An 11,393-nucleotide genomic window follows, 5' to 3' on the forward strand; every position below is an offset into this window, starting at 1 on the left:
TGAGAAGTGCCATGCGTCCATTGTTATCACTCTGGTATCAAGAAAAAAGAAATTGAAAGAGATGTGAACAGTCTTTGTCCTCAGAGTTTTTCAAATTAAATTGAGGAAAAGGACACCTGTTCTTTCATGCACATTTTTATTTTATGTTAAACAAGATAATCTTGCTTGAGCTTGAACTTCTGTATCTGAAAGAAATGAAGCTTGTGAAGGGAGGATATGTGCAAAGCATAGAATATTTTCTGCAAGCATTATCGATGCAGCTGTTACTCTACATCCAATTACTGAAAGTAGCACATGGTTAGACAGCTTTATTTGCTGCAGAATCGATCTCTGCCTGACTTTTATTACAGGTAAGAGATTAAAACCAATTATATGAAATGATGAGAGGAATTCCCAAGTGCAATAGCAATGACATCATGTGAGACCATTAAGCAAAGACTTAATTATTAATATATAGTACTTAGCAATTCTGAAAGGTAGAGGGCAAACATTTTGAACTTGCTGTAGTCTCATAGCCATAGCAGAAAAAATCCTTTAAGCATCAATGAGCTTGTATTCAGTGTTTTTCTGCACTCTGTTAATTTCTCTTCATCATTTTTAGTAATAGGCATGAGGACTTTACACTCCAATTATTGGCTTTACCAGTCATACGAATATTCATAAGAATAGACGGGGGTGTCGAGAGGAAGATACCTCTCAAAGCAACTGCCGTGTTTCTGTTCTCTCTGCGCTGATCTTCAGGAGTCTTATTTAACATCTTTTAGGGCTAAGCCTGGAAACCAAAATTGATTGGATATAAAAAATCGTGGCTCCAATGATACTAGTTTCATGGCATGTTATTATCTTCCCTTTGCCTCTTCTCCCGGCTAACCTCTCCGTTGCACAGCCGATGGGAAGAAGGGCAGACAGCCTGGCACTGGCGGCCGCCCAGTCGTCTCCTGGTAAGGCCTGCAGCCCCCCCCGCTGCCCCGGAGCCAGGGGCTAACTGCCTTTTCTGTCAGATGTCCGAGCTGATCAACGTCTCACGAAATTCAGGAGTTCGTTTTTACTTGTATTGCGTTCTTAAATAGGCTGCTTCAGTTTCCTAACCAAAGACCCGTGTAGCCTGACAGTTTTTTTTCCCATTTGTATTGTATGGTCTAATCAAATATCTCTAATGTTGCAACTGAATTTATATATATCTATGTATAGGTACACATCTATATATATCTATATATGTATACATGTTCTTTTGTGTGTGTGTGTATCTCTGCCTCTCAAGGAATTGGAGACTTGCAATGGGAGTGCTTAGAAGACTGATACATGAGGCCAGTTTTAAACTCGAAAACACCACCACTGAATTCATTCCTTAACAACACACTTTGTGCTAATGGTTAGTCTTTGCCTGTTATTAATCATTATTGCTATGTATATAAGACTGTTAGTCTGTAACACTTGCCTGCTAAATTCACTGTGACTATGCAGTAGCCTGGAGCTGCTGCTGTACAGCTGGCACTGATGACCCAGGTCCTCATTAGTGTCCAGGGTGAATGTGATCAGGCTGGAGAGCTCTTCCACCAGAGGAAGCGTCTGTCTCCCTTTCCCCCATCATTTTTGTTGTTTTATGCTTCTTGATCCCCCTCCCCTGGCCTAAAGTGGCATTCAGCTGCTCCTCAACTTGGTTTTGTGTTTGCCAGTCATGCCTCTTGTGCTTTGGGCAGGATGCCCTGCCTGTTTTCCTTCCCCCATGCTTATTTTGGTCTTTATCTTGTAACTTCTGTCTCCAGAGCGCAGCTGTGCAAGCCTGTCTTTGCTGCTTTGATGGTTACGTTGCTCACTGCATGAAATGCTTGTACGTAGTGTTGGGCTGTGCTGTCGCAGTATTACAGAATACTTGCGTGCTGGTCGTTGTGCTGTTTAAGTGTCCTTATGTTTGGGTTCCAGGCAAGCTAATATTAACTATACCCAGATTAATACACTTAGAGCTTTCACAGAGCTTTTCTACTTTGGCTACACTAGCCACAGACCTTGCTCTGTATTACTATTATTTGTAACTCCAGCAAAGAAAGAGAACAATTTCAGATGGCTAAAAAGTTCAAGAGAAATCTAAATTCAGCGTGACAATCTTTGTACATAAAGAACCAGATCTGGTGGACCTGCGTGCCCTTTTTTTGACCTCAGAACGCATCGCCCTTCGGTCAACACGGGGACACTATAGTCTTTCCTTGCAATGTATTTATCCCACCAAAAGTCTTGTTGTAAAGTCGGTCTAGGCTGTCACTCTGAAGCTGTGGCTGTGCAGATGCCCAGTCTGCGGGAAGTTTGAAGTCCCACTGTAAAAATTGAAACGTGAAAGGCCGGGAGAAAAAATATATTCTATGAGGATGCATTTTCTTACTATATCTGAAATGCAGAATGCCCAGTTTTTCTAAGAAAGGCTCAAATACCATTTGTGATTTTGAAGGGGAAATACTCCCCTCCAACTGGATTCTTTCTGCAGGCAGGCTGTCTGAATGTCACTGTCGTAAAGGAGATTGACCTGTCACATCTTCCCGCTTCCTAAAATGTGCAGGTAGTGAAGGTGTAAAATGATTTCTTCTCTGGAATATCTTTTTTTTTTCTGTGCAATGTTTATTCTCTGGCTGAAGCAGCTTGGACTTCATCTAACATAAACATACTACACAGACAGAGCAATCTTGGTCTTTGTATCCTATTTGGTAGAGTTGGACTTCTCAAATTCTAGACTCACTTAAAGATTCAGTGTTACTTCAGCATCTTCCAGATTATTCCAAGTAACTCAAAACTCATCACTGCAGTACAGGGCTATTCTACTGGGAAAAAAACCCAAATAAATGACAATGTCTAATAGTTAAAGGAACACAGTTCTCCTGGATGTAAGTGGATGTTACAGTCTTACTGGTCATTTTTATTAAGTTATATACATACAGAAGTTGCAAGTGGTACAATAAAATCTGTAAGCTAAGGGACAGACTTCAAGTTCACTTCTTTTGCAGTCATTGATTTGTCAACTAAAAAAATCTGACTTGGCTGACCAGTACAAAAAACCAGTGCATTGGGGTACAGATAATTTTAGTACACTTTTAAAATTTATACATCCTGTACGAGAGAGATTGAGAATTATATTACTTGCTAGTATGTCAAAGTATGGATTTCTTTTTCTAGCTATCTAATTATTTCTCAGTATCCAAGATTTAGTATCGTACATCAATTATTATGGTTTGAAGAGTGACAGAAAATGTTGGTTTGATCCTATACTTATTTTCTTTGGAGGCACAGCTGCTCAGTTTAGAGGAAACGTGTTTTGTACAAATACTTGCATGAAGGCAGCAGCCTACCATAGCCATGGAATATTAAGCTATGTACATCGAGATGATCCTCCTCTCCTTCACGCGCTGAGAGTGGCACCTTGATTTTTAGCTATATGGGTCATCTTTCAGTAGAAAATGTCTCTTTGCACTGTAATTTGCCTAAATTTATATGGAAATCATAGTGAGAAAATAAATACGGAGGAACGTGAGAATAGGTAGGTTTGCTCTTCGCACGTGTTTTTCAGAAGTGTCTCTGTTGCTGCTCAGTCTTCTATTTTCAATTTAAATTCCACTTTTCCTTCATATGGATCATGAACATTATCAAAGGTAATTCCAGCTCCGATGATTTTGCACACTATTTTAACTTCGACATTCCTTGTAATGTTGAGAAATTTCACAGCTACCAAAGGATTGCTGTAGCTGGGCTAGGAGGTGGAAAAAAAACCCAACAAACTTTAATTTTACACTACCCATTTAAAAATGAAGTCTTAAAATTAGCCTTCTCCCCCGTTCTCGTAAGATTGCAGAGTTGATCCATATGTTTCATCTTACGCAAAGATAAAGAAGAAAAGTGGTACTGAAATACACGAGCACCCACCTGTGCCTTTTTCCCGTAGTAGGGGAAGTAGTGCAGGTTGAAGGTCCCATTCACGGGGTAGTAGTCCACCTCCAGCGGGCGAGACTCGTCACCCTGTTCGTAAAGCAAGAGAGAAGCTTCGTTGCCCTGGGCAATCAGAAGCCAGCCCTGGGCAAGCGTTTTACTGCTGCTGACAGCTGCATAGTGTCTGTTAAAACTCGAGTTCAGCAGTCTGTTTAGCGCCGGTCTTATTTTTATTTTTGAAATAAAAGTGGAAATCTCCCGCTGTTGCTATTGCCAAAAAAAAAAAAGAGGCAAGTGTTCTTTCAGAGCAGTTGTGAATTGAGTGTATGGGGACCTGCTGCAATGTGCAGAGAGCCTGCAGGAGCTGCTCTGGTGTGCGAACTTCACTACTGGGAGCTGAAAGCAAACGGCAAATGCTCTTCTCTGTGGCACAGAAAAACAATTTTTCACGTGATTTAAAACGAACGTCTTTTTTTGTTGTTCTTAGGATGTCTGCTGGTGCAAGAAATTGCACAGAACTGAGAATATTCCCAGTATTTGGCCAGAGTGAGCTGATTTCCAGAGCTGCAGAGTGATCTTTCTGGTCGCAACTGCGCTTCACTTGCTATCAGAGCTGCAGCGCCTGAAATTTTGGAGACTCGGACCTCAAACACTTACCACGTATGTGCAGTCCACCCTTGGTGCAGTGCCGTTGCCAGGGAGAAACTTGATAATCTGAAATAGAAAACACACGTTTGGTCATTTTGGAGATTGTTTTGAGTTAAAAATGAGCAAACGATTGAGCTTCCGAGGACGCTTAACGTGTTTCTGCGTAAGGCGCTGTCAAACAGAACATCTCGTCTTATGTACCCGGGTGAAAAACGATGCCGTGGCTGGATTTTTGGGAAGCGGAGGAGCACTGCAGGTGGGTGCGAGCCTGGCCGGGTGCGCTCCCCAGCAATTCCAGCTCATTTTACCCACACGTACCACTTGCTCTTTCTGATGCCCAGGCAGCCAGGGGTCTCTTAGAACAGCTAATTGCGTGACAATAAAGGAAGAGCTGAATCTCTGTGCTTTTCTTCTTGTGCCTTGTTAGAAAACCTTGGCTTTGGCAGAAACCCTCGGGCCTGTCTGATCCTACAAAAAGAGCAGGGTCGCATCCTGTAGCTCCTTTCACAGTTGGATCTCAGACAGATTCTTGAAAATGTCTAGGGTGGAAGCCAAACCAAAAATCAAGTGGTTTTGTCTGTCGGGAACTGGAGGAGAATCTGAGCTCTTCACTTTCTACCAAAATTGAACTAGAAGGCTCAGAATTTTACCTGAAAACAAAAATAAAATGCTTGCGCCTTTGCCTATGTCCTGAAAAAATTAAAGGAAGCATAGCAGGTTCCCTTTTTCCTTTCCAGAAAACACGTGTTGGTGGTTTGCACTGAAAAAAAAAATAAAAATCATGCAGGTTTGAATTTTGGTTTTATAGATTCTACTAAAGATTTTCTTTGCAACCTGGAGAAATAAGGCGTGCGAGTATCGCCTCTCTGAAATCACTTCAGTTACTGTCACATCTTAACGCCCCAGCTGAAGGCACGGGATCGCGGTGTTGCAGAACGAAACTGGTTTACGTACTGGTGTACGCCGGACGAGCGTGCTATGGGGATGCTGCCAAAACTAAACGAAAGGCAAAGCTCTAGAGAGGGAGTTCAGAGATCGCTTTGCTTTCCTGGGGGTTGTGAGACCAAGTCTCACAATTTCTCCGGTAACTCCGGAGGTCTCTTGGGAAAAGCACGTGGATTTGTCTTCCCAGTACAGACCAGAGATCGGAGCCCGTGCCAGCAGATGATACGGCAGCTCCCCAGCGGGGACTGGAGCTATTGGGGGGTTTTCTCGGTGAATTCTTTCCTGCTCAGCACGTTGAGCTTGTACTTACCCTGTTCATTTTTATAATAAAACAGGGGGTTCCTTCTGGAAATCCAAAAGTTGGATCTGTGATGCCGGAGCAGTTTTGAAGCATATCTGAGGTAAATTTGCAGGAGAGTTTTGTTTTATTCGGGCCGTCAAAGGTGTCCTGGATGAAGTATGTGTCACTGGTGCAGTTGATGTTGAGATGCTGAGCAGCTGGTGTATACGCTAGGCATGTGAAGGAAGAAAGAAAAATTCCCCTCTGAAGTTTTTCATATGTAAGTTATGCATCCCGGTATCAGGCTGGTTATATCACAGGAGACTACTTCAAGAGGAGTTGGGATTAGGTGGCATGAGGAAAGTTTAAATTGTTTGGGGTTTTTTTTAGAATACCCAGGTAAAGCAAAAAAAAAAGATCAAATTAAGTTAAGACTGGCAGTTTGTGTTGATAGCTCCATATAAATTCATTTTCAAATATAATTTTTCTCAATATGTGTATGAGAAACATAGAAATAGGATATTAAGGCCCAAAAAGAATATAAACGTGTTAAGAGATGAACAGGCAAATGGAGCACCTAACCTGCTTTGACTGTGCTCTCTGATGACACCGTGCAACAGCTTCACAAGACTCACTACGGCACTTCGGTATTTGTACTCACGGACGGTATTAGATTATTTTAGGTGAGACTAGTTTTGAAGACCTTTTTTTCTTCCCTCTTCCTTCAAACTGTTGGCCTATTTTATTAAGGATTAAACAAAGCAAAGGCTCTGAAGCAGGGCTCTGCTTTTAATAGACATGTTTACATATGTTTGATTTATAGATTCGTGAGGTGATTTGCTCATCCCTTCCAGAAGATGCACTTTCCACTCAAAATCTGTGATTTCAGAAGGACAAATAGAAAATGGGAACACTGACTTAAGGTCCTCAGGCCTGACTTGGGAGATGTGACAGCACATTTCAGTATTACGCAGGAAACTTCATTTTTACCTGTCAGAAATGTCTGGAGAGTTGTCACTAAACCTTCCCAGGTTTTGTTGTCAGATACGTTGTAGTAGATTTGTAGTCCTCTGTCCCCATAAACGTCGGGTCGTAACGTTACACCTTTGTGGGGGGAGAAAAGGGAAGGCAAAGCAGAGGAGAGGTGCCAGGCACAGATTTATTTAAATTGACAGTAGCAATTACGCTGCATCAAGACTCGTTATTTTAAGCGTGGGAGATCCCCAGGCTTTGCTGGGGAGGATTTAAGCACATACGGAAACCATTTCAGCTGTGAGTTGTTCCACCAAAACCCTGAAGCCTCTGCTGCTGCTAAATTCTTTTCTTTTCATGTATATCCATGCTGTTATCAGAACCGCTTGCAAAATCATTCCAGCAGTTGCCCTGGATTTCCCCAGGACTTGTTAACAATAACAGTTATAATAGTCACGTCAGGTTAAAGAAACCCATCGTACTGCAGCGTGAGAAACAGCTTTTGAAAAAGCCACACTTAATATTTTACAGGAATTGTTTTGCGAGCAAACACCAAACTTACTGAACATTGGGAGAGGAAACTTCAAAATACGTCATCAGCAGACAGAATAATTTTTAGGGCTACAGCTTTGAAAAAAGTCATTTTTTCCCTCCCGTTGTAAAAACAAGCCGTTGGCGGGGTGAAGTTTTAGCAGTGTGCGCCGACGATCTCTCGCTGATGATCTCCCCGGTCTCACTTCATGTCCCAAAAATCTTCATTCCTAATCCCGTCTGTCTTTGTCTTATTTTTACCTGCTTGGCCACTGGCACAGCACATCCCAGCAGGGATTCCTGCTCCCCCAGGGACTTTCCATGCCACCGGCAAGTGTGGAAATACCCACCGCAGGCTGCTCGCCCCAGCACCCCTCCGTCTTGCCAGGCACCCCAAAACCCTCTGGGTTTTTTGGGGGGCTGGAGCAGAAACCAGGGTTTTCCCAGGGGCTGAGCCCTGCCTGTGGGGAGAGGAGGTGCCCCACAGCCTGGGTCTGAGACTGGTCATCTCAATAGCGTGATGAAATAAATGAATTTATATTCATCTATATTATATTTATTATTGTTTTATATTTACTATTATATTTGTTTTGTTATGTTATATATGTTCATGAATATATTCATATATATTTTAAATATATAAATATATATAAATGAATAAATAAATGCGCAATTTTTTTTTTTTTTAAGTCTAAAAGTGCTTTCAGGCAGAGGTTAAACTGCAGGGATTGTTTGGGCAGAATCCCCCTGATTTATTCCACATTTGTCTCTCCTCGCACCCAGGCTCTACTGATGCCTCCCGGCCCCACGCAGCCTGGGGGGGTTTAATTCCCCCCAGGGCAGCAGCAGGCAGGACCGTGGCTGTACCTGGGGATTTCAGCTGGTCCTGGTAATCCGGCTCGTATGGATTCACCGTCCTCATTAAAGAATAGATGGAGAGCGCGAACAGCCCCGACATCACCACGTAGAAAGCCAGGTAGTACAGGCTGATCCACACTGTGGGGAAAAAAAAAAAAATGAGGGCAAAATCTCATTTTTTGAGCAAGACGGTGCAGTGATCCCTCCGTGGCCAGGACCGTCCTGGCAGCCGTGGCCGTCTCCTTTCCACCCTTGGTCCCAGGGAGGTTTTCCCTGCAAAGGGACAGGTGGTTGGGATCTTTTTCTCTACAGTCAGAAGAATATTCTCTGAGAAAAATTTGGCTGTACATTTGTTCAGTTTTACAAGGATTTTCGAAGTAGTTGGTGCTTAGCTCAGATTATTTAAAGCTTAAAAGATTGTGTGGCCTCTTGAAGTAACTTCATGTATCGAGACCATTTATCTACTTACTACGCGTGGACTGAGCGACACAGCCGAGGTATCTCCTCAACAAAACCAAGTTGCTCCTGGTGTTTTTTGGATGGCAGATGTCAGTATTTCAGGCATGTTGAATCTAGACCTCACTGCCTTTTACAGCTGAACTCACCTTCAGCGAAATGTGTCATCTTGCTATTTTATTCAGGTGTGAGATGCAGAATAGTGCTGGGTTTCTGTCTGTGTGGGCATAATGTGTCTTAGATGTGGCTGGTGCCCTCCAAGCAGCCAGTGGTTATTTTGGGGGGGCTGTCAGAAACCGCTCCCTGTAATCCCGGGCGCCTCGTAGCACCTTCTTCTCTCCAAACTGAAAGAGCTCACATTTTGGTTTCATTTTCTGTAAAATTCTGGTTTTAAGACGAGTGGCCAATAAGCTACACTCGTGGGCTTCACAGTAGACAAAAATCACATGGAAGCTTGCGGCTACGGTCTGTGGGAAGAGCAGGGACCCTCCTCGCCACAGTCAGGGCTGCCCTTCCCCGAATTTAAATCAGAAAACACATCATCCTTGTAGACAGAGGTTTGGCTACGGGCAGGGAGACGCAGCTGAAATATGCACTAGCACGCGGTGATAAGAGAGAAGATCTACTGAGCAGACAATAATTTAGAAAGGAATTTCGGAAAAGCAAAACGTGTTTCCAGAGAATTGGACAAAACCCACCAATTGAGCAAAATTCTCCATACGCCAGAACCCTCTTTAGTCATCAGCGTCAGAACCGCACTGTAACATCACCCTTAGCTATTAATAAGTTACCTGTTAATGTGTGAAGTTTTGTCCTTTTGAAGTATTTGCTCCAAAACCAGTTTAAAGTCTTCTTACATTTGCAGGAACTACTTGGATCAATGTTTTGATCTAATTGATTCGACTTATAGGGCCACCCTAGAAGTGGCTCAGAAGCAAATATGAGAACTGGTGGCTTCAACAATTACAACACATCTGCCACCATATTATGTCGCATTCATTAGGACGACGACACCCCCCCCCCCCCCAGGTTTTTAAGCATACCAGAAGGAAAAGAAGACCCTTGCATGTGAAAACCTACCCCAGTTAATTAAGGTCCTTCCCATGAAGAGCTTTGTCTCTGGATTCCAGACAAAACGACGGAAATTTTCCATCCGTTCGCTGCAGGTCTTTTTTTCGTTTAAAGTTGCCATTTTCTCACAAAATTTCCCTAAAACACGTCCTCCTCAGAAACTAAGAAATTCAACCGGTGCCCAAACAGTCGCCCAAGAAAAACACTTTGGTTTTTATACCTTCTTCTCGGCTGAAGGTCACTGAGATTACTTCCTATACCAATGAAAGCCCCTGCTCACCATTATCAACCAGCAGCAGATACCGTTCTTTATAAAGGGTGTCGATAATGCTGGGGTTGAGGCTGGCAAGGAAAAGTTCGCTCCTATCAAATGCCCTTCTCCTTTCTCTTGATGCCTTAGCAGATCGGCAGAGTTACGCATTTTGCCGAGTGCCCGTAGGGCTTGCGATAGACTCGGTCCGATAGCTGTTATCAGAGCAGATAAAGCGAAGGAGAACTTGTTTCTCTCTGGGTTTGTGGGTTTTTTTCCAATTAACCTGCAAACAGTGGCTTTAACTCTCCCACTACGACCTGTAGCTATCTGTTGGGATATAGGGGATGGCAGCGGGAGTGAGGGGGGGGGACGTTTGCCTTGTTGCGCAGCTGGGGAAATCAGGTTCGACTTTTTTCTGTTTTGTGCAGGAAATGTTTTTAGGTGATCTCTGACGACGCTAACTCAGCTTCAGAGTACGTACGATAAAAAGTTCTGCCGTACAGATATATGCCAAGGCAGAGAACATATAGGCGTCAGTTAATTACCGACGGCTCCGGCGTGTTGAGAAGCAGGTCCCCAACCCTGCGCTCGCTCTGCGCGCGGAGGAGCTGGACCGAAAATCCTCCCCAGCAGCTCCCTGCGGATGGAAAAGCAAAAGGCGTTTGGCAAACAGCAGAGCCGATGAGTTCTCTAAACTGCCCCGCTGCAACGGGAGCTTGGGTTTTTTAGAAAGCCCTTCCAGGCTCGCTGGTGCCCTTGTCGAAGTTGTTCGCTAATGCTCTTACTCTTTTATTGAACCCCGGTAATGTCAAACCCCCAAATTGCCCCATGAATTCAGCAGGGCCAGGGGTTCATCCCTTTTAACTGGGTATATTGGTGTGCCCTGCCTTTCTCTCGCTTCACGGGACGCATGGTGGGGGCAAATCTGTAAAATGGGCGCATATGTAAGGTTAGCCAAGAGACTTTGGATTATTTGGACATTGAGAGCTGTAACCCAGCCTGTCAGCTGGAGTAATATGGCAGGGTTATTCTGTCAGCTAAATGATGCTGAGTTTCTGAACACAGAGGGAGATTTCTTGTGCTTTTCTGCTTCAGTTCAGACAGTGTGATAGTTGAGCATAGTAGCCACCAATTTGGGGTGATTTAACGTGTTTTCAGATGATGAAATAAGAGTCAGGCCAAGTAAAAGAAAAATAAGATTTACAGACATTTAACCAATCTGTATGCCCTGTAGAAAGGACAGGAGGGTGAACAAAAAGGTACTTTCAGTCATTACACCATGAGCTGACTGATATTCAGGACAAATGTCTTTTTTTTTTTTAAGTTAAAATAAGACAAAGGGATTGGGCAGTGGCCTGAAAACGATGAAAACGAGACAGGTGCCCAGAGGTGAAAAGGCTTGTGGAGGTTCCCACGTAGCAGTTTCAGAAATGAGAGCAGAGGCGTGAAGGGGTTGGGGGGAAAAGCAGG

The 11,393-nt window shown here is 43.5% G+C and overlaps 1 protein-coding gene across 2 annotated transcripts; it reads right to left on the reverse strand.

Annotated features, from left to right (window-relative positions):
- Positions 1–3,571: 3,571 nt before the first annotated feature.
- ATP4B (ATPase, H+/K+ exchanging, beta polypeptide) lies at positions 3,572–9,920 on the reverse strand. 2 transcript variants are annotated; one of them, XM_010575664.1, is made up of 7 exons: positions 9,680–9,920; positions 8,153–8,281; positions 6,773–6,886; positions 5,813–6,012; positions 4,567–4,623; positions 3,907–3,999; positions 3,572–3,733 (listed from the first exon to the last, which is right to left on the reverse strand). In XM_010575664.1, the coding sequence occupies exons 1-7, from the start codon at positions 9,789–9,791 to the stop codon at positions 3,572–3,574; spliced, it is 867 nt and encodes a 288-aa protein (XP_010573966.1). In that variant the 5' UTR covers positions 9,792–9,920. The 2 variants fall into 2 exon arrangements, with proteins under 2 accessions (XP_010573966.1, XP_010573967.1); XM_010575665.1 differs by having other exon boundaries at positions 4,570–4,623; positions 9,680–9,791.
- Between the last annotated feature and the right edge of the window lie 1,473 nt (positions 9,921–11,393).

The sequence above is a fragment of the Haliaeetus leucocephalus genome, unplaced genomic scaffold (assembly GCF_000737465.1).
Source record: "Haliaeetus leucocephalus isolate CR32 unplaced genomic scaffold, Haliaeetus_leucocephalus-4.0 Scaffold495, whole genome shotgun sequence".
In the NCBI taxonomy this organism is placed as follows: domain Eukaryota; kingdom Metazoa; phylum Chordata; class Aves; order Accipitriformes; family Accipitridae; genus Haliaeetus; species Haliaeetus leucocephalus.